The 27,682-nt window shown below is 43.6% G+C and overlaps 1 protein-coding gene across 1 annotated transcript in view; it reads right to left on the bottom strand.

The window, feature by feature from the left end:
* DRAM1 (DNA damage regulated autophagy modulator 1) overlaps window positions 1–27,682 on the bottom strand; it is a 234,533-nt gene that overhangs the window by 189,300 nt on the left and 17,551 nt on the right. The window contains exon 2 of the mRNA XM_069228974.1: window positions 13,817–13,884. Coding sequence (XP_069085075.1) covers window positions 13,817–13,884 — 68 coding nt within the window. The remainder of the gene's footprint in view (window positions 1–13,816; window positions 13,885–27,682) is intronic.

The following is a 27,682-nucleotide window of genomic DNA, read 5'->3' as shown; positions in this document are numbered from 1 at the left end:
ACCACATTTTTAAAGAAGCCAGCGCCACCATAGCCCCCTAGCAGTGCCAGACAATCAACCACTCCATCGAGACTGCCACCTTCCCGGATGACTGGAAACACAAGAGATCAACCCTCTACTGAAGAAACCCTCCGCTGACCCAAGGGATATAAAAAAACTACAGACCAATCTCATTGCTCCCCTTCCCAGCCAAGGTAATCAAAAAAGCTGCTACAGATTGACCAGGCACTCAGAGGAGTACAGTCCAGTAAGATCAATGGGAGAATGTGTCCCTGGTAATGTAGATCCAGAAGCGGAGAAGAAAGCACTGATTCCAAGTTGGTGTTGATCAAAGTCTTTAATCCTTAAGACAGCGTTTGTCATAGGTGAGTTTTCATTTTTGCAGAAGAACAGCCAACACGTGTTTCGTCACAACAGTGACTTTATCAAGGCTGGGCCAGTCCGGCCAAGGAAAGTACGACCGTAGTTGGTATGTAGGTAGGTTGAAAGAGTGTACTGGATCAGGCAAGTAGAGTATGTGTTCATCCAGTAGTCGAAGAAGAAGGCAAGGAAGCCCTGATAAGCCTCCAAACGAGTACCTTGTTGGCAGTGCTCGGTTCGTCTATTGTTCGAAAAGAACGCGTCTGAAAAAGCTATCAACACGCAGCTCATGGAGTTCCTCGAGACTAACCACATCCTAGATCCCTCCCAATCCGGAATCAGGAGCAACCATAGCACCAAAACTGCTCTCCTTGCAGCCACAGGTGACATCCGCATCCTACTACACCACAGAGAAACAGCTGCCCTCATCCTCCTTGACCTCTCTGCCACCTTCAACATCGTCTCCCACACCACCTTATGCACCAGACTACACAACACAGGCATCCGCGGTAAGGCCTTGGGGTGGATCCGCTCATTCCTCACTGGAAGAACCCAGAGAGTCAGACTCCCACCATTCATCTAACAAACTACAGAAACCAGCGGCGGACTCCCCCGGTGCTCCTCTCTGAGCCCCACCCTCTTCAATATCTACATGGTCCCACTCACCAGGATCGTCATACACCAGGGCCTCAATATTGTTTCTGATGACACACAGCTAATTCTATCCCTTAGCGACAAACGTTCAACAGCCAAGAGCAACTTCCACAACGGAATGAGAGCAGTTGCTGACTGGATGAAAGACAGCTGCCTCAAGCTCAATTCGGACAAGACAGAGATCCTCATCCTGTGCCCTACTCCGACCACCTGCGATGACTGCTGGTGGCCATCAGCCCTTGGAACCGCCCATGCCCCCACCGACCACGCATGCAACCTTGGCATCATACTTGGCTGCGCCAAGTCAAAGCTGCCTCATCGTCGTGCTTCCACACACTTTACCTGCTCTGGAAGATTTTCAAGTGGATCCCCATCGACACAAGAAAGGTCACCCATGCACTCGTCAGCAGCAAACTCGACTACGGCAACACACTCTATGCCAGCATCATGAAGAAACTTCAAACAAGACTCCAGAGAATACAGAACGCAGTGGCCAGGCTCACCCTCGACAACCCCCACCATAGCCACATCTCTGCCCACCTGAGAAACCTGCACTGACTCCCATCAAGAAACACATCACCTTCAAACTCCAGACACATGCTTACAAGGCCTTGCACAACATCGGACCGGCCTATCTCAGCCACCACCTATCCTTCTACGCTGCCTCCAGACAACTCCGATCTGCTCATCTGGCCCTCGCAGCCACCGCTAGAATCAGGAAGAACACAGCAGGAGGTAGATTCTTCCCCTACCTCGCTGCGCAGGCCTGAAACATGCTGCCACTCCACATCAGGCAGTCTCCGTTGCTGAATCAGTGCAAGAAGGACCCCAAGACCGGGCTCTTCGACTGATCAGCACCTCTAACCAGCGGCTAGAGACCCCACAGGTGAGAAGCTGCGCTATACAAATAACTGATTGATTGCTATTACAGCCGCCACTATTCACTTCATCACTATTTCAGATCATGCCTCGATGGAGATCACCATAGATTGGTAGGTCCAGACACCTTTCTTTCGCAGATTGTTTTTCCTGAGCCCTCTTGCATGAGACTACCTCTTTAGAGAAGAAACCCACAAAACTATTAGGGATTATTTCCAGACGAACGACCTCCAAGACACTGATCTCTACATGGCCTGGGATTCCTTTAAGGTGGTGGTGAGAGGGAAATATATTTCACTCATGACCACGCTTACACAACAAAAAACGGAAAGTGACAGCGCTCTTGGGGAAACTTAATGCTATATACACAGAGCGGAACTAACCTTATTGCACTTCAATCAAACCACATATTAAAGGGGCAATAAAGCCCTGCTATCCCTACAACTTTGGGCTCAACAAGAAAAGGAATACATAGGCCCAGTTCAAGGGGTTGATGGGACTCTGATCCAAACAGAAAAGCAGAAGGCAGACATTTTTGGAACCTTTTACTAAAATCTTTACGCCTCAAACAGCGTAAACAGCTCTACCCAGCAGGAATATCTTGCAGATGGGAACTTACCAAACATCTCTTCCACCCAAAATGAACTCTTAGACAAACCCATTAATGAAGAGGAGGTACAAAAGGTGATACATTCCCTTAAGATACATAAATCCCCTCGACCTGATAAGTTCACTGTTTCGTTCTTTAAAACATTCAGTTCAGATTTTGTGCCACATCTGACTACCCTCAATAATCATATTGCTTAGACAAGTGAGGTGACCCCCTACATGTGGGAAGCCCTGATACCAGTTATCCTAAAACTGGGTAAAAACCCTATTAAATGTGCATCTTACTAACTGATTGCATTGCTCAACCTTGATGCGAAACTGTACACAAAAATATTGATCAACCGGTTGGAGGATATCATGCCATACTTGATCCACGCAGATCTATCGGGCTTTATCAGAGGACGCCAGACCCATGAAAACCTCAGAAGGGTGACCCATTTAATAGAGAAGGGGAATAAGAAACAGCTCCTTGCCGTGCTCTTGGTGTTAGACGCCGAGAAAGCATTCAGTCAGGTGGACTGGTCTTTTCTCTTTTGTACTCTTTGCTAATTTGGGTTATGAGACAAATTTATATCTATGGTCCGGGACGACTATGCCCACCCCGCAGGAATAGCATTTGGGTCCATGGAGCATAAGATCTCCATGTTTGCAGATTATGTCCTATTATCCCTCACTTTAACCCAGGCATCATTAGCAGACCTGCAAACAGAACTACTACTATTCAAACTTGAAGCAGGCTTCAAGGCCAATCTAAACAAATCCTTAACTTCACTGTCCCAACACAGGAGATGGAGAGATTGGCTTTCTCTATCCCCTTTCAATGCGCTAAGAAGGAAATTACTTATTTATGCACAAAGATCACCCTCAAGATAGATGACCTTTATAAAGCGAATTATCCACCACTCTTAAGAAAACTGAAACAGGAACTTAGGAATTGGGCACTGTTAAATCTAATCTGGCTGGTTTGCATCAATGCAATAAAGATGGCAGTACTACTGAGAATCTTGTATCTCTTCCGGGGCCTCCCTGTTGATGTGGATCAGGAATTCCTCTCAACTCTCCGCTCTATGCTCACTACCTTTATTTGGCAAAATCCTAAGCCGAACTACTACAAAAGGTGACCGTGGCTAATGAGACGGGCGGGTTGGTCATTCCGAATTTTCCCGTATACTACAAAGCTGCCCAATTACATGTAACAACAGAATGGTTACACATGGATGGGAGAATGATTTGGGATGTCCTATGGAAACTTAAACATGATCGTCCACCGAATGCTTACCTAAGTACTCTGACTAGAACAATCCTGAAAGCCTGGGGTGGGGCGACCCAATCGCATTACCTGACAACTTTTCGTTCACCAGACACCCCTATACACTACAACAAGGCTTTTCCGCCTGCTCTTACTCCTGGGGCCCTTTGATTTATGATGTGAGAGGGCTATCCCACCATCTCTGACCTCTTTCAGGGGTGGGAAATCTTTTGACAACTGTCGATGAGACTTCAACCTACCAGCCATGGAATTCTACCACTACACCCAACTTAAGCCCTGGGTAATGCAGTCCGAGGTTTGACAAGCAGCCACTCAACATCTGTGCACCCCTGGGGAAGGTCCCAGGGTTGAATTTCCTTCCTCTACGCTCTCCTGTCATCCACTGCTGATATCAACATTCCCAAACACATGATTTTCTCGGATCAGATCTTGGGGAAGTTGATCGGCCCAGAGAAGTGACTGAAACTTTGGAGTGATATCCCCAGATTTAATCGCTCCATGGGGCTTAAAGACACGCAATGCAAACCACTCTACAACTGCTATTTGTACCCCTCTAAACTCCACAAAATGTACCCAGATAACTCGGATAGATGTTGGAGAGAATGTCGGCTCTTGTGTGACTTCTACCATATCTGTTGGGATTGTCCTATCATACGACCCTACTGGAACAAGTTCTAAGCTCAGATAAGAAAGAGATGCTGGGCTACCCTCTACTCCACACAATTGAATTTGTCGTCCTTGGGCTGTGCAACACCTCTCTTAAGCATCAAACAGTGGGAGATCACTCTATCATGTGGCTAGGCTCAGGAGCATCCAAGATGGCACTGGCCATAGCCTGGAAGAGGCATGCAGCTCCGTCGCTATTGCCGGTGGCACAGTCGCCTCTGACAGGGCTTAACCATGGAACGCATGTCAGATATACTTTCTGAATCCTGGAAAAAATGTGCATATAAATGGGGTCCTTTGGTGAGATTCTTGTCCACCAGCCTCTTTTCCTGTGCCACATCTACGAGGGCGCTCCACCTCTTCCAGACTTAGGCCCTCATTTTGACCCTGGTGGTCTTTTGACTGCCAGGGTTAATGTGGCGGTATCACAGCCAACAGGCTGGCGGTGTATACCGCCACATTATGAGTGTGGTGGATTGGCCGCTACCAACCCGCCAAATCTCCACTCATTCTGCCATGGCGGTATGAACCGCCAGGCCAGAGATGTTAATCTCCGGCCCGGCAGTCCACCAAAGACCGCTGGCGGCATTATGAGCCGGCCTACCGCCATGGTTTCCGCAGCGGTAGCACTGCCACGAAAACCATGGAGGTACGGCTACTGGTGACAGGGAATTCCTTCCCTGTCACCAGTAGACAGCTCCCCCACACCCCCAGGCAAGCACTTGACCCCCCAACCATCATCCCCCAACAGTCACTGCACCCCCCAACCTCTCTCCCTGCATACATGCACACACACACCAACACACACCATGCATATATCCATTCAACTATACTTCCAGACACGCATTCACTCACACACATCCATACATGCATCCACTCACACACATCCATACACGCATTCACTCACACTCATCCATACACGCATTTAGTCACACATACTCACATGCATTCAGGCACGCGTCCACGCTAACATGCTCATACGCATTCTCACACACGTACACCCTGACATGCAGACACGCACTCACTGCAACATTCATACACACATTCACTCACATGCATACAACCACGCATACACCAAAACATTCACAGACACATTCACACACACACATTCATACACACAACATCCCCCACCCTACCGCCCCCCTCCCCTGTCAAACACCCAACTTACCTTGTCCGGCAACGAGGTCATTCAGCAGGGACACCGCCAGGTCGAATTAATGGTGATGTCTGGCGACGTCCTTCTTGCGGGTAGGTGCAGGTGGTAGCACCACCCAGGCGCCTCCGACCGCCAGCATGGATACTGCCACAGTGTGGCAGAAATCCGGCAGTACCCATATTATGACAGGCGGAAGACTGCCAGCACTGGCGGTCTCCTGGCATCTGGGGCCTAAGTCCCCCGCCTCATTGTCGATATCCCTGATGCTGATCCCCGAAGGGCATACTGCCCTCTCAATCACCACTTACTTCCACCAAACATGAGTCAGACTCACTACTAACCACTCTGAACATGCACGTGGTTTTGTTTTCTTGTTCCTTTTGTTTAGAGAGGTTGGTGGGGGAAGGAATATTGTACTGAGTATGCATGCTGTTTATCGAGACTGTTCTATGCCTTCAATATTCTGTTAACACCTTGTAAAGCTTTGGAGGTATTGGTTGACTTCTCTGTAATACACTGTACCTACTGTTGGCATCTAGATAACAACAGAGATATTGTACTGTGCCATTCAGTACTGCTACTTTTCTAGGCCCAACAAAATTAATAATGAAAGTTTGAGAAAAAAAGAGAAATCTAAGACCATCTCCATTTATGCACCAGGATCTGGTACGACATTGCCATATCCACCATGACTACCCCAACCCTGCTGCAATTTAGGAAAGTGCTAAGGATACACCTGATAGTGGATGACTAATATGCAAGACAAATATATTTCTTGTAAAGAATTTAATTTAACTCCTGACGTTGTGGACGTTCAAATATGATCCCGTCATTGTGTACATACAATCCCACTATTTCCTGTGGTGATTTTTTTAGATTATTTCTCATACTCAAGTGTTATCTGACTAATTCTGTTTCAAGTGTAAGTCTGATGTGTCCTTTGTTTGTGCACATATTTTCTGAAATGTCCAAGGAGTTCATTTATTGACCTTCTAAACGTTATCATATATGTTTTCCTGTAGTCTCTAATTGAAATTAGTTATTCTTCCACTACATTGAATGTGTCCTAAGTAGCATGTGGTGTTTCATCCTACTGTATGCAGCCTAACAATGGAGGGTAAGATGAAACGTGGGCAGTCAATTGATTTCATTCACCTAATGTATTACAATTGAGCATTATAATTTAAACAATGCTTGGTTTCTCCAATTACACACTAATCTGGAATGAATCTACTTGATGCTTGTGAACATTTAACTGCAACTCTAGACCAATCCCCATCCAGTTTTTCTATTTTGTTCTTCTTTGCTGAGTCTCTTATTATGTATAATGTTCAGAGCACAAAGTATGTGATTTCTCTTTTGGTGACTTAATAATTTTTCATTCTTTCAAGATTTATTGCCAAAGTGGAAAGAATTGCTGAGTAGTGAACTACTGACCTTTCACTCTTCCTGGGCTGCGCAGCAGCCTTCCCAATGTATAGGGCACAATACTAGAAGGAACATAAACTTACACAGGATTCATCGATCCCTTGGGTTTATAGCCTAATAAAGATTGAGTTTATAATTTTCAATATATGTTAATAAAAATAAAATGTTATTTATAATAATATTTCATTACATCTGAATTGAATGATGGTCTTGGTTGCTCCATTTCTTTCTAATTTATCTTGAGTGAGATTTCCAGATCGTTTTATTCATGTCTTAGCATATTAAATGTATTTTGAAAAGGTTGTTTTACTGCAATATCTTGTTTTTTATTAGGACTTTTATTTTGAATAATTTCCTTATTGCATAGCTACGTCATCATAAGTATTTCTTATCAAAAGCAGTAGTCTGTACATAATTGAGGTGTTTTATTATAAACTGAGTGGTATTTGATCTGGATTATTCAATGACACCATTCTCCTATAATCATCTGAGCATACATTATTAATTCTTCAAACCAAATTACTAATTGACGGATGATGTCATGGACTGTGTGAGAACTCAGTGCTCCAGTAAAATCCAAGAATGACTTGCCTACACATGACTCCAAAAGCAATGGATATTTGTATCATTTTAGCAATAAAATCACATTAGATAAGTATTTAAATTAACAAATGGGTTATATGACCAAGAAGATTTTAGCACCACTGATGGTCAACCAAAAATAATAAAAATATTTTCAGCACTTATTTCAAAGCATATACACAGATGTATCAAGGATCCTGAAGCTGGGGCATTAGGTATTTAGTTTGAAGACGTTTCACTGATTTTGCAAATTGCTTAATCTCATAATGCAGCTAAAGACATATTGTTATTGTAGATAGACAATTTCAAAACTGAAAGCTAATAAAATGACGTAGAGGACTTTCAATGTAAAATGTGACCTGAACATGGCAGATCATTGGGACACAGCAGTCAGGAACAACTATAAATAATGTATATTTAAAATACGGGAGCCTTTTTAATTAGGAGTTTTTTTGCAACTATTTAACTTCAATTAATAGGATTATAAATTTCCAGGTTTGTGACATACATTCATTGTAGATTTCATTTTCACGCCAAAAGCCTTAATAAATTCTATTGTACCGTCATAAATATGGACCTTGGTAAGTTTTCAGCATGACTCTGTCTGAAGAGCCTATTCTGAATCTTTCTGCACAATAAGATGTTGCCAGAATAGTTCTCTGATAGAGGGCAAGCCTCTTTTAACGATTTGAGAAAAGAGATCAAAGGATTTTGGGAAGAAAATGTAAATTCTGCAGGTAATCTAGTTATTATGTGGTATCCTCTAAAGGCCTTTTACATAGGCAAAGAACTAGGTATGCTGGAGTCAAGAAGGGCAATTTGTAAAAGACTATAGATTTAGAACAGTGAATAAAAGCCCAAAGGAAACAATTGCTTTAACCTAAAAGTGTGACAGTATTGCCCAATGTATTAAAAGCTGCTTTAAATAAAACAACACACTACATACTAAAATAGAAAAAAAGCAGCAGGCTTATTCCACCTACGTCATGCACAATCTAGAACAACATCCCCATTTCTATCAGGACTGCTCTAGCACTGCACCAATTTAGGAAACAGTTGAATACGTACCTTTTTAAAGATAAACAAATCACAATGCATTAACCATCCACAACTCAGCTTTATGACATTATGCTTATCTTTGACGCCGTATAGTGCTCTGCTTCCTTTGGCGAGGTTTGTGCTATAGCAATAGCATTTATCGACATACATAAATACTACATCCGGACAAATTTCAATTTACTGCATACTAAACAACAGTACTGGGACTTGGAAGAGAAAGTTAAATTACTAACATACTGGATTCAGAAGATTGAAGAATGAAGAACTGCATCCTCTTTAAAGAAATTTATCAGGACAATATTACTTTGGAAAAAAAACAACTACAACTACAACTACAAAACACTATTTGGTTATGATTTGGAAACAATTTTACTTGAAGGATGTAAATCCCTCAGTTAATAATGTGAAGGATGTTAAGGGAAAATCTTCCCTGTCTGAAAACTGAATATAGTGTGGCTTTAACTCAATCTTTTATCAAGTTAAAAACAGAAACTACTACCCTACAGAAATGAATAGGAAATTCAACTGATTTGCATGGCTGTTACAACCTTGACATACTCAGATACTGGGTGGTAAAGCCAATCCCATCTTACGCCTTTTAAGGTAACCCACCTCCTGTATAGCTACTCAAGAATAGTGAAGGAAACCTAGGACCAAGTTGAAAGGGAGAGAAGATGAGAAAGATAGATAGATACTGCGACACACAGATGTAATCCAATTATCTGTTAAAACAGAGCCAGCGACTTAAGTAATGCATCAGATAATAAGTGAAAAGACATACACATGACTTGGTGGCTTACTCAGCGACCTGCAAGTCTCACTGTATCTGACCCCCAGGCAAAAGAGGAACCTTACCCAAGAACTGAAGAGAGACAAACTCCACAGGACCAGGCAGGTTGAGCAAGGCTGGCAAACCATGAGGGGATAAAAGAGCAAAGATACTTGTGTAACGAATACTGTGGACAACCAAGTTGAAAACCCCAGAGAACCATCAAAGAGGACAAGCTAACAGAAAAGGAACGAATGGAAGTGAGTAGGAAAAAAAAATGTGTGGGAATGTAAATAGGTGCAAAGTAATGTGAAATCGCAGTTTCCCGACACCCAGTCTCATGTCAAACGAAGTCTTTATAGGACTCTACCTGTTCTAGTATCAAAGTGCCTCTGATTTCAACCAGCACTAGAGTAGCTGGAGGAGCGTACATGTCCTATCGATCTGGAAGTCTCTGCAATGCATGATTGTATTCCCCACTGCCCTGTCCTCCATCTCCTCCATGTGTGAAGCTTTCCGGGCCTTTTCTGTGTTGTTTCTCCTGGTGGTCTGAGAATTGATCTCCTGCTGGGTTTTCTTTCAAAATTAGAAGCACATTATTGACAAATTATTCATGGTACACAATTATATTCTGGTTTCTGGCAATAAACCAGACAATATAGATTATACTTTCTTTACAAATCTTCAGTTAGATCTAAAGTTTTACTTGAAACATCATTATCAAGTACTGGATGCAAAGAAGGTATCTCCAGTTTTCTCCTCAATTGCCTGAGGAAAATCTAATTGTGTCTATTGGCCACTAAATGGGACTGAACTAGAATACACTTGTGTAAAGTGTCTCATTAGGAGGGCCCCAGTTAGGAGGAAAAAGGCAGAAGGACAAAGACCCTACCTGGCAATCTTGCTTATAGATATGTGGTGGCTGGGTGACAAACAGTACATACAGAACACCAAGTAAAGACGATCTGGTCAAAACAATGTCTCATAAATTCCCAGAGTTACAGCATGTGCTCCAGGGGAGAGGGATGTGCACCCAATCATCTCACATTTGGACAGAGTCCAAGATTTCCACAACATCCCCGAGCACTTCAATGTAGAGAACAGAAAATCAAGAGTTTACAGCAACATTGTGTTGTATGAGTTTTATTCGCACTCAACTCAATCCCCGTTTCTCAAATTCTATCCAATGCATGTTTCATCATGAGTTTTGTCATATTTCAAGTGTCCTTTACTTCATCAGGGCTAAATACATAAAACCAAATTTTAATAATTATTGATGGAGTATTATTTCTGTTGTCAGTAAATTATAACCCATCACCTGTGCTGCAATCCATAACAGTGCAAACAATCAAGAAGAAATGTAATGAAAAGGAGTAGGGATATTTACAATGGCAGAGGAACCCAAACTCTAACATTGCACAATTGTCTCAACCTATGCCAGCACTATTGTGTATTGTAATATTTAATACAAATTTGAAGATTGTGACACACCTGATATTCCATCACCCAGAGTCCAAAGTGGCAGAAGAGACAACAACTATCTAGTATACAAAAAGAAAACACCATGAGACAGGTAACAGCTTACTTGGGTCAAGTACCATGACCCAATCACCATAGTCAATAAATTGGTTTCTTCGTTGGCTGTAAAGCATAAGACCAATAGCTCATAGAGATGCAAATTGTTCTTGTAGCTCTCACAAATATATCATTGTATGCCAGCTATCTGTGTGCCAAAATCAAAGTGAGTATCCGTGGCGTTTTTTATTGTAATTCACAGGCAAGACTAAGGTAGAATAACCAAGACAGCAAAGCCACCCGGAAACAGAGTTGAGAAAGAGTCCATCAAAAGTCCTCCTAAAGGCCAAATTTCTAAGAAATCCTAATAGAAAAAGGAAAAATATCAGGAATAGAAATGAAAAGCAAAGGGGCGATGAACATGTCGAAAAATCAGTGAATTCATGTTTTGTGACACATACTTGTCAAACCGAGGCCTGTTTTTTTATGCACAAGATAGGAAATAATATCAATGGAACAAAGTAAACAGCCATCTTGGTTTGGGATTTTCAGACAGAATACACTGAATAGGTGTAGATGTAAGGTTAGATTTATCTACTCTTCCAGGAAAATGGCAATTACGAATAATGACTTGAGGAGGTAAAAAGAAGACTTGTTTGACATTCCTCATACCTCTGCTGCTAACCATTTGTATCCTGCTCTCAATGCTCAGCATGGCCTGTGGAGCAGACAGGACCATGTAGACAATGAGGCTGACAAAGCTGATGAAGAAAAGCCTCCCACTGTTCACCAATCAGGTGTACTTGAGATGGATTGTCTTTGCCTCACACATTGCAAGACCAAAGTAAAACACTGCTACTAGTGAGTGCTACTCTGAATCCTTCTCAGAGATATTACAGTCAGACATACCAGTGGTAGCATGGAGTTGTAACGAGAAAAAGATTTCTGACTTGGTCAGTTGGATGTTTTTAAGTAGCAGTATGATTTAGAGTCATTTAATTTCTCTGATACCTTTGATAATTGTATTAACACTTTATAGAAAAATCTAATGTTAGAGTTTTGACAAATTAGTTTACATCTACTAGGTTTCTGCCACAAGGGTCCTTAAACAAGGCTCTTCTTTCATACAGTAGTGTCAGGGTACAAATTTAATTGACAAAAACAGAACGCAGTCTCATTTCCAGGTCAAGTTTTGAAAGAACTATGCAAAAATATTGCATCAAATGCCCCAGTTAAGTCTTATTTATTTGTGAACATAGTTTTTTTTTATTTGAAATAAATATAAAGTATTAATATAAACAAATTATGATTTATGTATGTCTCGAACCTATGTATAATAAGGCAACAACATTACTTAAATTGTAAGTATTGCTTTGTCTGCTGTATTTAGTAGTTTCAATACTAGTGTGTACTTAAGTTTCTAAGTTTATTTTATTTTGTTTGCATTTTCCTTAGGTATAGAAATAGGTGCCCAAGCAGAGATATAGATAGCATAAAATACAGTTTAGCAAGATTAAAAGAAATGCACTTATCAAATTACTACATGTATTTTGAAATATTGTAAACAGAAGGTGAAGATTTAAATGAGAATGCATCAACAATTTATTTCTATGGGATAGTTGAGTTGACCCTTTTTATTAGTTTATGCCAGGGCTGAGTAGACTGGTTGAGAGTCTCGATTGGCTTTTTGGATCTAATTGTCACCACAATCTGACTAGCGTTATATACTACTGCACAGATAACTGTGGAGAAACGTTGAAAACAAATTAACTAACACAGCCAAAACAAGTGTGTGGGCATTGTTCTATCACATTGTATATCATATTTACATTCAGGCAGACGTTCTGCTAGTATTGTAGAATTCCTGCAATAACAAAATGAGCGTTAGGTGTAGCCTTAAGATCATACTTGGGAGGTGTTAACAGCAGACGTATATGAACATTCACAAACCTGTTAGTGAGTTTTCGCTCTTGCTGTTTTCCAACCTGAAAATGCCCACAAATGTACTTCTGTCTAACCAGGTCATGCATTTCGGGGGTTAAAGTGTGGAGGAAACAACCCCATATAGTTTATTAGGGTGAAGGGGTAGGTGTTTCTCCAAGAGGTAAAATATTTTCACCACAAAGCCAAAAAAAGTAAAAAGTGCCAATGTGTACTCGTGGTATATTTTCATATGCAGATAGTGGAAATATCTGGTATACATTTTACACGTGTGAATGAATACTCCTGGAGAACAATGATCATTGTAGTTGTCCAGGACTTCTAGTAGTTGAAATGCAGACGTTTTCTACTGGTGAAAATATCTCCGGTATACATTTTCCACGTGTGAATATTCCTGGAAAACAATAATAATTGTAGTTGTCCAGGACTAACCCAATGACTTTCACAAATCCCAATAAGTCTGAATTTTGCTCCAAATATAGGAATAGTCCCTTTAGAGAAAATTAGCAATTTGTTACCCTATGGTTTGTAAATCTGATGCTTTTGAAGAAGGCTGGTGAAATATGGGATAGTTATATTTAAATTATTTATTTTTAAGTAGGGCTTGTACGATTACTAGACAGCTCACTTTCAGTTCTCCATCAGCATATCTTGTTTCTCTCTGCCTTAGTGTTCAATCTATTTTTCCTTTGTTTTGTAATGTCGTTTTACATTCCAACACTCATAATTATGTATAAATAATTTTGCTAAGCACTACTGCATGTGCTCTACTGTCAGTGCAAAACACACGAAACGCCCATCTGGTTTCAGAAAATATTGAGGAAAGTCAGTAACTATGCATATAAAAAAGTAAATTAAACATACCATTTTCATCATGTAAAACTAATTAAGCTTTAAGATGTATATACATTGGTTGTCTTTTACACACCTAAAAATGATGTTATACTTATCATGAACCCGAAGATGGCACTTTCTGGAGGGGTTGTTCCGGTGTCACTGAAAAAAAATGAATGCCACGTTTAGGTTTAAATACATTTTAGGCTACTATTCATCATATTATCAGCAAAGATCCTTGAGAAAAGAATTTGAGTGAGTGCAAGATGTTCTTAGTCAGGCCACACTGAGAAAAGTTCTGCTTTTCAAGGCTATTTGTCAAAGATCACGCAGGGCATTAAAAAGGTGTTTTATGTTACTCGAAAGGGTGGCTATTCCCACTTCCAACACAAGCTATGGGGGGTGTAAAGAGTTAATGGAGAGCCATGCGGGCTCTCCCTGTGTGCCTGACGTGCTCTGCGTGTCCGGGAGGGGCACGGAGCACGAGGGTATAAATAAAGAACGAACTGCGGGTGACGCAGTTCCATGCGTGTTTTGCAAGCAAGCACTGTCTGTGCGTATTCATTTAAGGTACAGGGGAAGGCCCTGTACATTGGCGACGAGCGGGATGCAAATACTGTACAGTGGAAGAAAGTGCAGTAGAATGTCGAGGCCAAGCTGAAAAACGTACCGGGAGGAGTGCGGGGCAGTGTCGACTGCCGCGATCGTGGTGCCGGGCCGGTCGCCAGAAAAAAAAGCAGGGATCACGAAGGAGGCTTCTGGCACGTGACTGTCGTAGCGGAAGACGAAGAAACTAACCGGTCTTCCGACCGGAAAGCCCAAAGACGGTGAGCCGCGCCCTGCCCCCACACGAAAGGCACCACGTGGGGCTCCAATACCCCGCCCCGGGCATCCCTCGCTGCCCGAGAGCAGCACCACGTGAGGCTCCAACACCCCGCCCCGGGCGTCCCTTGCTGCCCGGGAGCAGCCGAAGCAGACGCGTGCTTCCCTGGCCAGGCGCGCGGCTGCTGAGTGCCGCTGTGCTGCTGCAGAGCAGCCGGGCGTGCCGCGCGTCTCCCGCGAGGCCGGGGGAGGCCTGAAAAAAAGAAGAGACGCGTGTTGCACGCGCGTTTGTGCTTGCACATGGAAAAAAATAGCAAACACAGAAGGAAGACGAGAAACAACGCGGGTTGCATGTGCGCTGCCCCCGGGAGGGGCTAAAAAAAATAATAAAATAAATAAATAAATAAATAAATAAAAGGAAAAAAAACAGCGGTGATCAAAAGGAAAAGGCATTCAAAAAAAAATATAGAGGAACATGGAGACCTACACAGAAAAATAAAGTGCAAGAAAAGGGGTGAAGGGGGAGAAGTTACACACAAAAAAAAAAAAAAAAAAAAGAGGTGAAAAGGAAGAAGTAATGAAGGCGGAGTCAAGGAGGAAAAGAAAAAAAAACGAAAGGACAGCATCACCTCGTGTACATCACAAGGGTGAGAAGGGGCAAAGATGAGTGCCCCACCACAAGATGATGCCAATCCTCCACCGCCACCAGGGAACCCCCAGCTCCCAGCACAGTTGACCAACAGAGTTCACTCCTCGATCGTTTCGTTACCACAGTTTAACCAACTGATTGACCCAGCTACCGCTGCACCCAGTTGGCGTTTGTGGATAAACAGGTTAGAAAACTACTTTCGTGCAACCAGGGAAACGGACGGGGAAGTGCGGAGGTCGGTAATGCTGTTGATGGGTGGAGATGAACTACAGGAGCTTTTTGACTCGCTTCCTGACACAGGGGACAAGGCTGATTTTGATACAGCGGTAACTGCTCTGAACAGGCACTTCGACCCGCAACTTAACTCGGATTACGAACGTTTTAAACTACGACAGGCCCAGCAGACTGAAATCGAGTCGATGGATATGTTCTATGCTAGGTTGAGAAAGCTAGCGAGCTCGTGCACAGGTCTCAACCAACAAGAGGAGATCCGAGCGCAAATCATTCAAGGGTGCCGGTCTAATGCTTTGAGGAAGCTGATTTTGAGACAGCAGGGCATGTCCCTCGATGACATTCTAATTCTTGCGAGGTCACATGAACTGTCTGCAGTGCGAGCGGATGCGATGGCGGCAGTAAGAGGTCAGTCACTAGCTGCTGCGTCATCGTCTCGTGTAGTCCAGGTGAAAGAGGAACAAGTGGATGCAATTCAAACACGCCCGGCAGCGCAGCGTAAAACAAGCACTGCCAGACCCAGTGACAGGGCCTGTGGAAGCTGTGGGTATGAACACCGGCCGAACATGGGATGCCCGGCGAAAGGACAGTCCTGCAACCGTTGTGGCAAGTCAAATCATTTTGCCAAAGTGTGTAGGTCCAGGAGGAATAAGCCAGGAGAGCAGAAGGGACGGGATACAAGTGTTAGAGCTGTATCCAAAAACACAGAGGAGGTGAGAGACCAGGCGATGGCGAGTGGCCCGGTCTTCGAGGAAGATGAAGAAGAGGACATATTTGTAATATCTTTCACGGGGGGTAAGACACGGAAAATGAGACCGCCGCCCATGAGTGACGTTCATGTCAATGGCATGCTTGTCTCCGTACTCATTGACGCAGGAGCGTCGGTCAATGTCATGGATGAAACACTTTTCCACCAACTAGTACCTGCCCCGCCACTGACCCCGACAACTACTAAGATATACAATTACGGAGGGCGAGACCCTCTTCCCCTCAAGGGAACAGTGGAGGTGGCTGTAAGCAGTGGAGATAAATCAACAGAAACCAAGTTCTATGTGGTGGCTGGGGATCGTGGCACTCTGCTAGGATGTCACACGGCAGAAGAGTTGGGACTAGTGTTTTTTGCACGACAAGTGTATGATACTCAAGTGGAACGCCCTCTCAACGAGTTTCCGCAGCTATTTGAGGGGCTAGGTCGTTTAAAAGGAAAACGCATCAAGTTGCACATAGATCCCAACGTGGTTCCGGTGGCACTAAGACATCGTCGGGTACCCTTTCATCTGAGACCTGTCGTTGAGAAAGAGCTGCAGCTGTTGGAAGACCAAGGGGTCATAGAGAAGGTGGATGGGCCTACGCCGTGGGTGTCGCCGCTGGTGATTGCGCCAAAACCCAAGCAGCCAGGAGCGATTCGCCTCTGTGTTGATATGCGCCTGCCAAATAAGGCTATTCGAAGGGAGAGACACATAACGCCCACCATGGACGACATCATTGCTGATCTGAATGGGGCGCAGTGGTTCTCCAAGCTGGATCTCAATGCGGGGTATCATCAGCTAGAGCTAGACCCGGAAAGCAGGAATATTACCACATTCTCGACACATGTGGGGCTGAGAAGATACAAGAGACTGAGCTTTGGAGTGTCCTCTGCGGCAGAGGTGTTTCAAAATGCGATTAGGGAAACCTTGTCGGGGTTACCAGGAGTAATCAACTTGAGTGATGACATTCTAATACACTCCAAGACGAGAGAGGATCATCATTGTCATCTACGTGCAACGTTGAAACGGCTATCTGAAGCGGGACTAACGCTTCACAAGAAGAAGTGTGCCTTTTACCAAAATTCGGTAGAGTTCTTCGGATATGTATTTTCGAAAGAGGGCCTGCAAGTGGACCCACGGAAGGCTGAGGCTATCCGTCAGGCTGCGGTTCCGCAAAATTCCACGGAGGTTCGTAGCTTCCTAGGGATGGCCACGTATTGCGGAAGGTTTATACCACATCTAGCCACCATGTCTGAACCTCTCCGGCAGCTAACAAAAGGGCAACACCGTTGGGACTGGACTCCAGAGGCACAACAGGCCTTCATGGATATTAAGGAGGCGTTGCTAGACAAGGCAACTATGGCTTATTTCAACCCCAGCAGGAAGACCGAAGTAGTGGTAGATGCGAGCCCCGTTGGGCTTGGAGCCGTCCTCTTGCAAGAACAGAGATATCAGGAATGGGTCCCGGTCGCATATGCCAGCCGGGCGTTGTCGGCCGTTGAAACCAGGTATGCGCAGATTGAGCGTGAGGCTCTAGCCATCCGGTGGGCATGCCGCCATTTTCACTTGTACTTGTATGGGCACGAATTTCAAGTAGTGACTGACCACAAACCTTTAGTTCCGTTGTTCGCTGGTTGCCCGCGTCTTGCACCTCCGAGGATTGAGCGGTGGACCGTTCTCCTTCAACCTTATAGGTTCACTGTCGTTTACCGGCCAGGGGCAAACAATCCGGCAGACTATCTGTCTCGCCACCCTTGTTTGCAGGTGTCGGATGCGCAACAAGAACAAGATGAGGAGAGTACGGAAGTCTTTGTAAGCATGGTTGTGCAGTCGGCGTGTCCTAACGCCCTTCTCGTACCAGAGATTGTAAGTGCCACGCAGGAAGATATCATATTGAGCCACGTAAAAGACGCGTTGAGCCATAAAAAGTGGAAATATTTTCTAGAAAAAACACATGCGTCTCGCCCTGAACAGAAAGTGGCCATGCAAAGTATTTGGAAAGTGCGAGATGAACTATCTACTGATAATGAAGGGTTGGTTCTAAGGGGAAGAAGGATTGTACTTCCACAAAGTCTCTGGTCCAGAGTGATTGAGTTGGCACATCAAGGACATCAAGGGGCTGCTAAAACCAAAGCGAGATTACGTGCCAAGGTATGGTTCCCAGGTATGGACAGCCAGGTTGATGAGATGGTAGGACAGTGTCACTCCTGTATCATCACGTCAGTGGAACCTCCGAATTGTCCGGTGATAACTGAGCCGGCTACTCTGAAACCATGGGCTAAAGTAAGCATGGACTTCGGAAGTTTTCCAGATGGGAGGTTAACTGCTGTTCTGATTGACTCCTATACTAAATTCCCGGTGGTTGAGGTAGTGCCGTCGACGGCGTTTGAGAATGTGCGGCCAGTTCTACAAAAGACATTTGCTTTGTTTGGTTTGCCTGATGAAATTCGAACGGATAATGGTCCCCCATTCCAAGGCCAAGAGTTCCGGTTATACCTTGAGGGTCTGGCAATTCGTCATCGGAAGATAACGCCTTACTGGCCTCAGGCAAATGGGGACGTGGAAAGGTTCATGCGAACTTTGAACAGGGCTCTTCGGATTGGAGTAGAGAAAAGGGAAGACAGCGAACAGTGTCTATACCAATTCCTGAGTGCTTATCGTCAAACGCCCCATAGTACCACTGGTTGTGCTCCCTCCTCTTTGATGTTCAAAGTATCTCCACGTGACTGTATTCCATTAGGTCCTAAGTGGAAACCTCCTGTGCTGGATGTTAAAGCCACTCAAAAACGACGGCGAGCTACTAATCAGAGGGCGAGTGCCCAACGACGAGCAAAGTATCGAGGGTTCCAAGAAGGAGACCAAGTGGTGGTGAAATGTCGGAGAGGAGGAGGAAAGTTTATAACTCCGTTTGAACCTGAGATATGGGAGGTTATTGGTGTGAAGGGGTCCATGATCACTGCGGCTAGAGGAAGACAAAGAGTGACACGGAATGTGTCGCATTTTAAGAAAGCTGGACGGAGGGAACCGATTGATGATGAAGGAGAGTTTGATGACGTTACAGGCGGGTCATCCGTGGTGACCAATGAGGTGGAGAGTGTTAGGAGGCCGGTGCTGACTGAACAAACCCGACCTGTTTGTGCCCCTGGGCAGGAAAGTTTGCGCACAAGAAGCAGAAGATATGATCTACGTCCCAATCCTGTACCGAGTAGTCAGTTGAAAGACTTTGTCTGTCATGTAGGCTGCTCATAGTTGGAGCTTCGTTGCCATGTGATTATAACAGGATAAAGAGGGAAGGTCTGCTGTTTCGTAAGGACAGTGTTTTCGTTGTGGTAGACTGTTTACGTGTGTTTTATTACGAACTATTACTAAGTGACTTTATACCGTCATGTGTTAATTTTGGTTCCAGTTTTTGTTAGTTCCAGTCCCCATGTGGAGTAAAACATGGGGGGGATGTAAAGAGTTAATGGAGAGCCATGCGGGCTCTCCCTGTGTGCCTGACGTGCTCTGCGTGTCCGGGAGGGGCACGGAGCACGAGGGTATAAATAAAGAACGAACTGCGGGTGACGCAGTTCCATGCGTGTTTTGCAAGCAAGCACTGTCTGTGCGTATTCATTTAAGGTACAGGGGAAGGCCCTGTACAGGGGGGTTTCGAGGTGAGGTGGCTAGCTGTCAGTGCTAGTCTCTCGTCTGCAAGGTAGAGCTAGAAATGGTGCAGGAGGTGTAGTGACACCCGGGCTTACGATAGTGAGGGGCCAATGTTCTGTGCTTGCATTTGGGTCCTATGGTATTCTTGCTATGCCTCTGCCCACCTGCAGGAAGAAACAATTAGGCTTGAGCGGAGCTTGCAAAGTTTCACTACGCGGAATTCCATTGAGTTACCGAACAACTCTGCCGAATTCCGCGTAGTTCCGCAAGTGGGCAGAGTATTACTTGCCCTTCCCTACTTGTAAACAAACCAACACAACAACAGTACCACTGAGGTGGGGCCAGAGTCGGCTATTATTCCAATGTACACAAAGGCTTCTTGCTCACAAGTAAATACGTATTTTGATAAACTGTAATTTAGCTGCTTTAAGTTATTTGACCATGTGGAATTGTTATATGGAGCAAGTTATTCACCTGTTTCCAGATTCTGTTGCTCCTTTTCATTATTAGCAATTTTCTAATATCTGCTAAAAGCACAATGTGAAGAGCACTACAAAAAACAATTAATACTAAACAGAGCTATTAAAAGCAATCAGCGAGTGCAAAATAAAACGCAATAGGTCTGCTTTAGCGGTGCAGTGAAACCGGTCCACCCCTTATGAAACAGAAATATTGCTTAAGTTTAAAAGTTTAAATTTGAGGCACACACTATACGTTAAAGGATTAAATCATGAGTTTCCGATGAAAAGGCTTCTTAAAGTGACCACGGGATCCAGAAAGCCAAAAAGTACGTGAATTTGCCAATAATCAGATAAAACTAGAACTGCCGCTCTAAAGAGTAGAGAGAGTATTAAGGGCAAAACACGTGACCTTGTTTCTTGCAATGGCCTGGGAATTATGGGACTCGGGAGTAGGGTTACCAGTTCACTCCAAATACAAGGGTGCTCGTGCATCAAGGCGTGTGGGACAGAGCACTGCATGGAGTGGTACTGCAGATTGCAGCGAGACAGGCATGTATGGGGTGCAGTCTGACTGGTAGGCATGGGGTGCAGCACGAATGGTAGGGGTGGGGTGCAGCATTACAAGTGGGGAAGGGGTACAGCGTGACAGGTAGGAATGGGGTGCAGCGTGACGGGGGATAGTGTGAAACAAAAGTAGTATGGCAAGAGTGGCATAGCGGAACAGCAGGGGAGAGAACACAGTGGCAGTAGCAGACGATGCAACAGGAAAAAGACATGCAGCAAGCCAGAGAGCACCGCAAGAAACAGTGCCCAGTACTGCTTAGACCAGTGGTTCCCAGCCTGTGGTCCAGGGACCCCTGGGGGTCCACGAAGCCTCCTCAAGGGGTCCATGACTGTTTAGAAAATTAAATAATATTAGCATATTAGGTTCACAGTTTTCAGTAATGACTAAGTGGGGTCTTCAGATTCCAATAATGATTCATTGGGGTCCCCGGGTTCCAGTAATGATAAAGTGGGGGTCCACAGAAGTCAAAAGGTTGGGAACCATTGGCTTAGACCAGTGGTTCCCAAACTTTTTCGATCCCCGGCTCCTTTGACCTATTGGCCGTGTTGGCCACGGCTCCCCATTATGTTACTTTTTTTTGGCGGGTGGGGGAACGTAATCCCAGCCTGTACCTGTACCTACACTATTTACAGTTTGACTTCTTAATTCTCTCGTTCAGGTTCCTGAAAACCATTTATTTTAAATGGTTTCTTTTCTTTTGTCATAGGGATATTATTAATGGTACTCTGGCGCCCTCCGCTGGTCACAATAATTAATGCAGGGGGTTTTGTTTCCAAAACCACGGTGAAAAGCTACCGATTAAAAGCACCTCCGAGTGGTTTCCAGACTGTGTGCGGCGCCCCTGGCTAATTTTGACGGCGCACCAAGGAGCCGCGGCGCACAGTTTGGGAACCACTGGCTTAGACTGTGCAGTTCGGGGTTTCAGGGTGAGCTGCACGGCTGTGGGGCACATGGGGGTCTTGCATGGCACGGACTGCCGCATGGTAGCGGATGCAGTGATGCAGTGTGAAGGAGTCATACGCAGTATTGTGAAGGCTATGTTGTATGGCAAAGGCTGATGTGCAGCACATCACTGCTGGGGCAAATGTCTTTATGTGCGTATGTTAAATTACATCAGGAGATGGATGACCACAATTGCCGCTGTGATTACATGTACATTTGCACAATTACAGGATAACTAATGTTTAATTTGCAAAATGCTCTCTGCCTGTCATTTCACATCATAGAGAACCCATATTAGTACTTTAATGAGAGTAGTCATCTGAAGTAGCTGTTCATTGTGCTAACTTCCTCCTGTCTGAGTACAAATACCAGCATCCTCCTCAAGGACCAGGGCGGGTGGGTGCAGAGACAGCTATGAACGTGCCAAAGATGTGATGATATTCCAAAGTTATTCTTCATGTTTACAAATATGCTCTCTCTCTCTCTTTCATATGAAAGAACTAGGCACCAATGATGTAAGTGGCTTGTGGGAAAGGTAATGGTGTGACCATGTATTACAAGGAATAAAGTACTCCATGCCATTTATTGGCAGTCATCTTGGGGGTTGCTTTTATAGGAACTCACCCTTCTGTCTCATTCCTTTATAGGGGCATGGAACTCCTCAGTGATTTGCAATATCCTTCTAATATAATAATGTACAATACGGGTACTTTATTCCATATAGTATTTCTTTTCTATTCCCATTTACAGTATTTATTTCAAGAGGGAGGAACAGGTAACTCTATGGACTGCAATCATTAACAGACGAAAGAAGTACACAATTCCACACGCATACACATTGTATTAATTACACAGTTGTTGAACTAAAGTTTGTAGAAGTGAAGGGAAAGGCCCAGGAGCTGCACGGAAAATACCCTCCTGGGAAATACCCGGGCACACAGCCCATGTAGCGGGATTGCTCGGTAGTTCACCCTGGAAGAAAAGATGGAGAGCCCTTGTTTTGTATCATATCAAGCACTTCCAAGAAATACTTTTCATGCTTGGCATGTCAGTAACAGAAGAGTCCAATTTTTTAAGCACAAAGAGCAGTAAAACACGGGCAATTTAAGTGCATTGTGCAACTGGTCTTGAATTTCATGCGGGCAAATAAAGCGTGGGTGTTTCATTCTGGTTAGAAGAAAGAGACATTCCGTTGCCACATTTCGCCGCAGGAGACTGCTAGCGCATCAGAGAGATTACCGGGACACCCATCTGCTCCAGGCAATCTGTGAGTTGGGACTGAAAAAACGCTCTCTAAGTAGTCGCACTTTCATGTCATTGCACTTATTGAACTTGTATGGCGCTTTAGCACAAAATTAATACTATACGTATATATTTTCTGCAACATAGGGTTACAAGTCATAAACATAAAATATTGGCGAGTATGAGGGCATGACATAAGGTAATGAATACAAGATATGAGAGATCTCTAAAAGGAGCGTGCCTATAAAAGGGTGTGGCGTAAATACACAAACTGAATAACTGTAATTTTGGTTCCTCTTCTTTCATATGCATAACACAACAACTGAGATACACCTAAAAACGCCTTTTGTTGTTAATCTATGTTAAAGAGGTTGTCCGTTTTCTCTCTGTATGCCGCCCATCTCCATATTTTACATCTCATTTCTTTCCATTTCAGCGCCCTCTTTTCACTCTCTCCTGAGTGCACTTTGGCATCTCATTCACTTCACCCCATCCTCCCCCCAAACACACAACAGACCCACTCACCTGTAAGCACTTCATTTTCCTTTGCCTTGTTAATATTTTGACAGCTGTGTACCTCCTTCGTACACATTCGCACAGAATTGCAGATGCAATATGGGACCATTGCCCTGTGCACTCTACAGAGATGCCAAGGATTGAATGACCAAGTATTCTGAATATCTTTTTGGCCCACTAACAGACACTGTGATAAACTCATACTGCCTTTAGCCTCAACTCCAGAGCTCTTAACCATGATGGCCTGTTATAAAAATCTGGAAGTGACTCAATTCAAAATACGCATTACACAAGAGTAATATGCTACACACAAAAAACCCAGAAACAAAACATCCTGGAAATAACACACACTCTCAGGGAATGCTAGTTAAATAAAACGTGAAATATAAACCAGAACTAAATCATTGACATGGATTTCCTTAACAGTTTTACATTCTTTGTTCAGAAATCACAGAGTGTTATTGACAGTAAAGTTAAGGACATGAATATAGGGCCTTAATTACTATCAGGTCTGAGACCCTGAGGGACCCGGTCCATTTAAAGCCCGTGTAATCTTTAAGTGACATAGGGAAGCTAGAGGAAGAGCGGGCAGGCAGGTCCAATGCATTCCAGTGCTGGGAGGCCAGGAAACAAAAAGATCAAAAGCAGGACTGCACATAGTGGTTGTTGAGGTTGTTCGCAAAGTCCTCCTTTCCATTGATGAAGCAGGTGCAGTGGCACCAGTGCCACAGACCTGAGGGTCTATTAAAATCTGATTTTTGCTGTATTTCACAGTGTAAACAGAGGCCTGGGTGTATTTCCTTCCTTGTACTAGGGCCCATGACACACTGGCTACCACTGGTTATATGTTAGAATATCATGTACATAAATATACTGAAGTATTGTCCTAGATATTGTTTACCAAAATATCATCCCTTGTTTTTGTTATTATATAGGTTACTTATAGAGCACTCCTACACCGCAGTTTATGGCAGTAAATAACCAATCAATGACACAGGCCACTGACCACTCTATTGCAAAGGCAAGTTTTTAAAAGTTTCCCGAATCAAATTATCAAAGATTTCAACCACAGGTTCACTGGAAGGGAATTCAGCAATGGAAAAAGAAGCATCACTGAAAGTCATGGTTTTTGGTAAAAGACATTGACAGCTACATCTTAATGGCAATTCAACGTAAATGCTATAGAACCAGGTAAGGCTCAGCCCTGTGGAAAATGACCACTGCTTCAAAACAACTCTACTTCACATAGGCAACCAAAGTAACTGTTTTGGAATGGTAGAGATGCAGTGGTGTGTGGGTACTTTGCAAATTAGACGGGCAGCTGCATTTTGAACCACTTGAATGCATTTCTGGAGCAGATAGATAAATGATATGCCATAATCCCATTGAGATTGAACTGGAGCATTCATTATGGAGACATTACCCCTTTTTTTAATAAACAGAATAGTGTAACAAAGTGTTTTTAATTAGAAAAAACAAGAACTTGCCACCTTTGCTACCAAGGAGTTAGAAAATATGTTAGAATCAAGAGAAATACACAGGTTTCTCACCACAGTGCAAAGAATAGGGCCGGTACTCATAACAGGGTCAGTGCATTTCTATGTCTCTAATGGGGCTATATTATTGTAGATGATACTTATCTCATATGATACTCTAACACTGATATTCTGGCACTGCAGAGCAGAGGGATTTATCTCGAAGAAATTGAGATGAAGAATAGATATCGTAACAGGGAGCATGTACAGTAAATAAGGAGGAAAGCTTGGGGGAAGAGAGTTAGTCAAGGGAAGGTTTAAAAGAACAATGTTTTCGAATTTAAAGAGAATATGGAAAGGAAGCTGATGTTGAGAAGCCAGAAAGGCCCTGCTACATATTAAGGTGCAAGAATGGGGCATGCAGCTTCTGGGAGATGCATATCATTTTACAATATGAGGATGATACCTTGCTGTTCCTGAGAGATCTCACATATAGCTTACGAGGAGTGATGCAGGTTCTAACTGACTTTGTGAAAATTTCAGGTCTGAAAATTAATTGGGGAAAATCATGTCTTTTTCCCCTGAGAGACAACGTCTCCAACGTCCCCAAGTACATTGGACCCTGTTGGACTCTACCCATCGATGGGAACCTGATATGTTTAATTATTTGGGTGTCCGAATCTTTTGTGGTAATAGGTGATTATTTGTGGTAAACTTTACAGGGCCTTGACATCAATGCAGCAGTCGATCCCTTTTGAACTAGACTGCCATTTTCCCCCATGGACATGGTTCCCGTCACTTAGGTGGTAAACCTTCTTCGTTTGTTATATTACTTCTCGGTCCTTCCCTTGAAGATCGCTGGTCAATTTTCAGGGAATTAAACTTCCTCCTTTTCAGGGTAATTTGTGGGCAGGAGAGGGTTCTCTTCAGGGAGGAACATGGGCCTGCTGGACACAGGAGAAATGGGTGCCCGTAATTTTGAAAGTTATTATTACTCAGAGAAATTGCATACATCTTTGCAATGGTTTGGAGAAGTAGATGATGCAGAGGGCACTTAGGGGAAACAGGAGTAGAGGAACAGATCTATACAGAAGTTTGAAATTAACAACCATAGAGCTTTGCATGGCGTGCAGTGGTGCTGGTGAAAATACTTAAAGCTAGTGAAGCTAGGGACAGCATATTCCCTAGAGATACCTCTTTGATGTCCCCCCAGATTTAAAGCTATTGCTAGAACTCAATATTTTTCCATGAGCTGATCAGGGTATAGAAACGTTGGGGGAATTACACAGTGTCAGGTAACTGTATTTCTTTGAATCACTTAGAGAAGTTTATGACCTGGGTGTAAGCCAATTCACTACATTTGATGCCTTAGGAAGAGCTATACAACTAACATGGGGGTCAGATATGGAGATGCTTTACCTATGCTATTGACGCATGGGGCAGGCAGACATAACCATGACGGTGTTCTATGCTGATATAACAGTGGTCAGGAGGAGGCAGAGGGTAAAAATCTTAACAGTCACCTACGGATAAAGAATGGTCTCGCATGTTTGAATATGCAAAAATGATCAGAAGAAACGAAAGATTCAAATACTTGCAAATTCACTACATACATCAGACCTGTTTAGCACCTGCTGGAATTGCTCAAATATATCCCTGGGGCCCTAATACACATCCTAAATGTAGGAGTCTGAAGGAAGCTTTTTACTATATGGTTTGGGTTTGTGGATTTGTAGCTCAGAGTTAGCCACGGGTTCGTTCACTGATAAATGATTATACAGGTAAATATTTGGAGGTGGGGCCCAATCTCCTGGAGTGGGGCTAGCTACTTAGAACTAAAGCAAAGATATGCATTTGTAAATTTATTGAGAATTTATTGACATGCTATTGATCTTAGTGAAAAGGAGAATAGCCTTGTCTTGGAAGGCAGTGGCGTCTTTTAGTGTTGTTGCCTGGTAGCATGATGTACGCAATTAATCTAGAACAGTGGTTCTCAACCTTTGGACTTCTGTGGACCCCCACTGAATCATTACTGGAACCTGGGAACCCTCCACTGGTTCATTACTGTAAGGGCGGGAACCCAGCCTAAACATTGTTAATGATTGGAATGGCAAACCAATGCACATAAGATACTGAAGCATGTATTCAACAAACACATACACAAATGACAACGCATTTTATTTAATTTGCAAACAAATATAAATAAATAAATAAAACTGTTAATGGGAAGATTGGAGCTTTACTAAGTTCAAATGAAGCCACACATCGCCAATACTATATTCTGTCTGATGCATCTGCACCACTCTCACAAATCAATCTATTACTAATGCTAATTTAATTTTTAGCCTCCAATTGCGAATTCCTTGACATTTACAGTACGTTTTACATTTTTCAATTTTACATTTAGCCACTTTATTTATGTACAAATTATTAATCTGGTAATATTTAGTTTTCTAAGGAGTCACTGATCCCCTGAGGAAGTTTTGCGGACCCCCAGGGGGCCCCGGACCACAGGTGGGAATCAATGATCTAGACCTGAGATCACCATTATTGAGATGATGCAGAGAGTGTTGGGAAAGGGTATTCTGCATGGAGATTGTGGTGTGATTCCAGTTCAAATGAAAGGCCTGCATGAAATCTATGCATAGGTGTTCAGCTTTTCT

The sequence above is a fragment of the Pleurodeles waltl genome, chromosome 4_1 (genome assembly GCF_031143425.1).
Source record: "Pleurodeles waltl isolate 20211129_DDA chromosome 4_1, aPleWal1.hap1.20221129, whole genome shotgun sequence".
NCBI lineage: Eukaryota > Metazoa > Chordata > Amphibia > Caudata > Salamandridae > Pleurodeles > Pleurodeles waltl.
The sequence above is the reverse complement of the archived record's forward strand: the minus strand, read 5'-3'. Positions and strand labels throughout refer to the sequence as shown.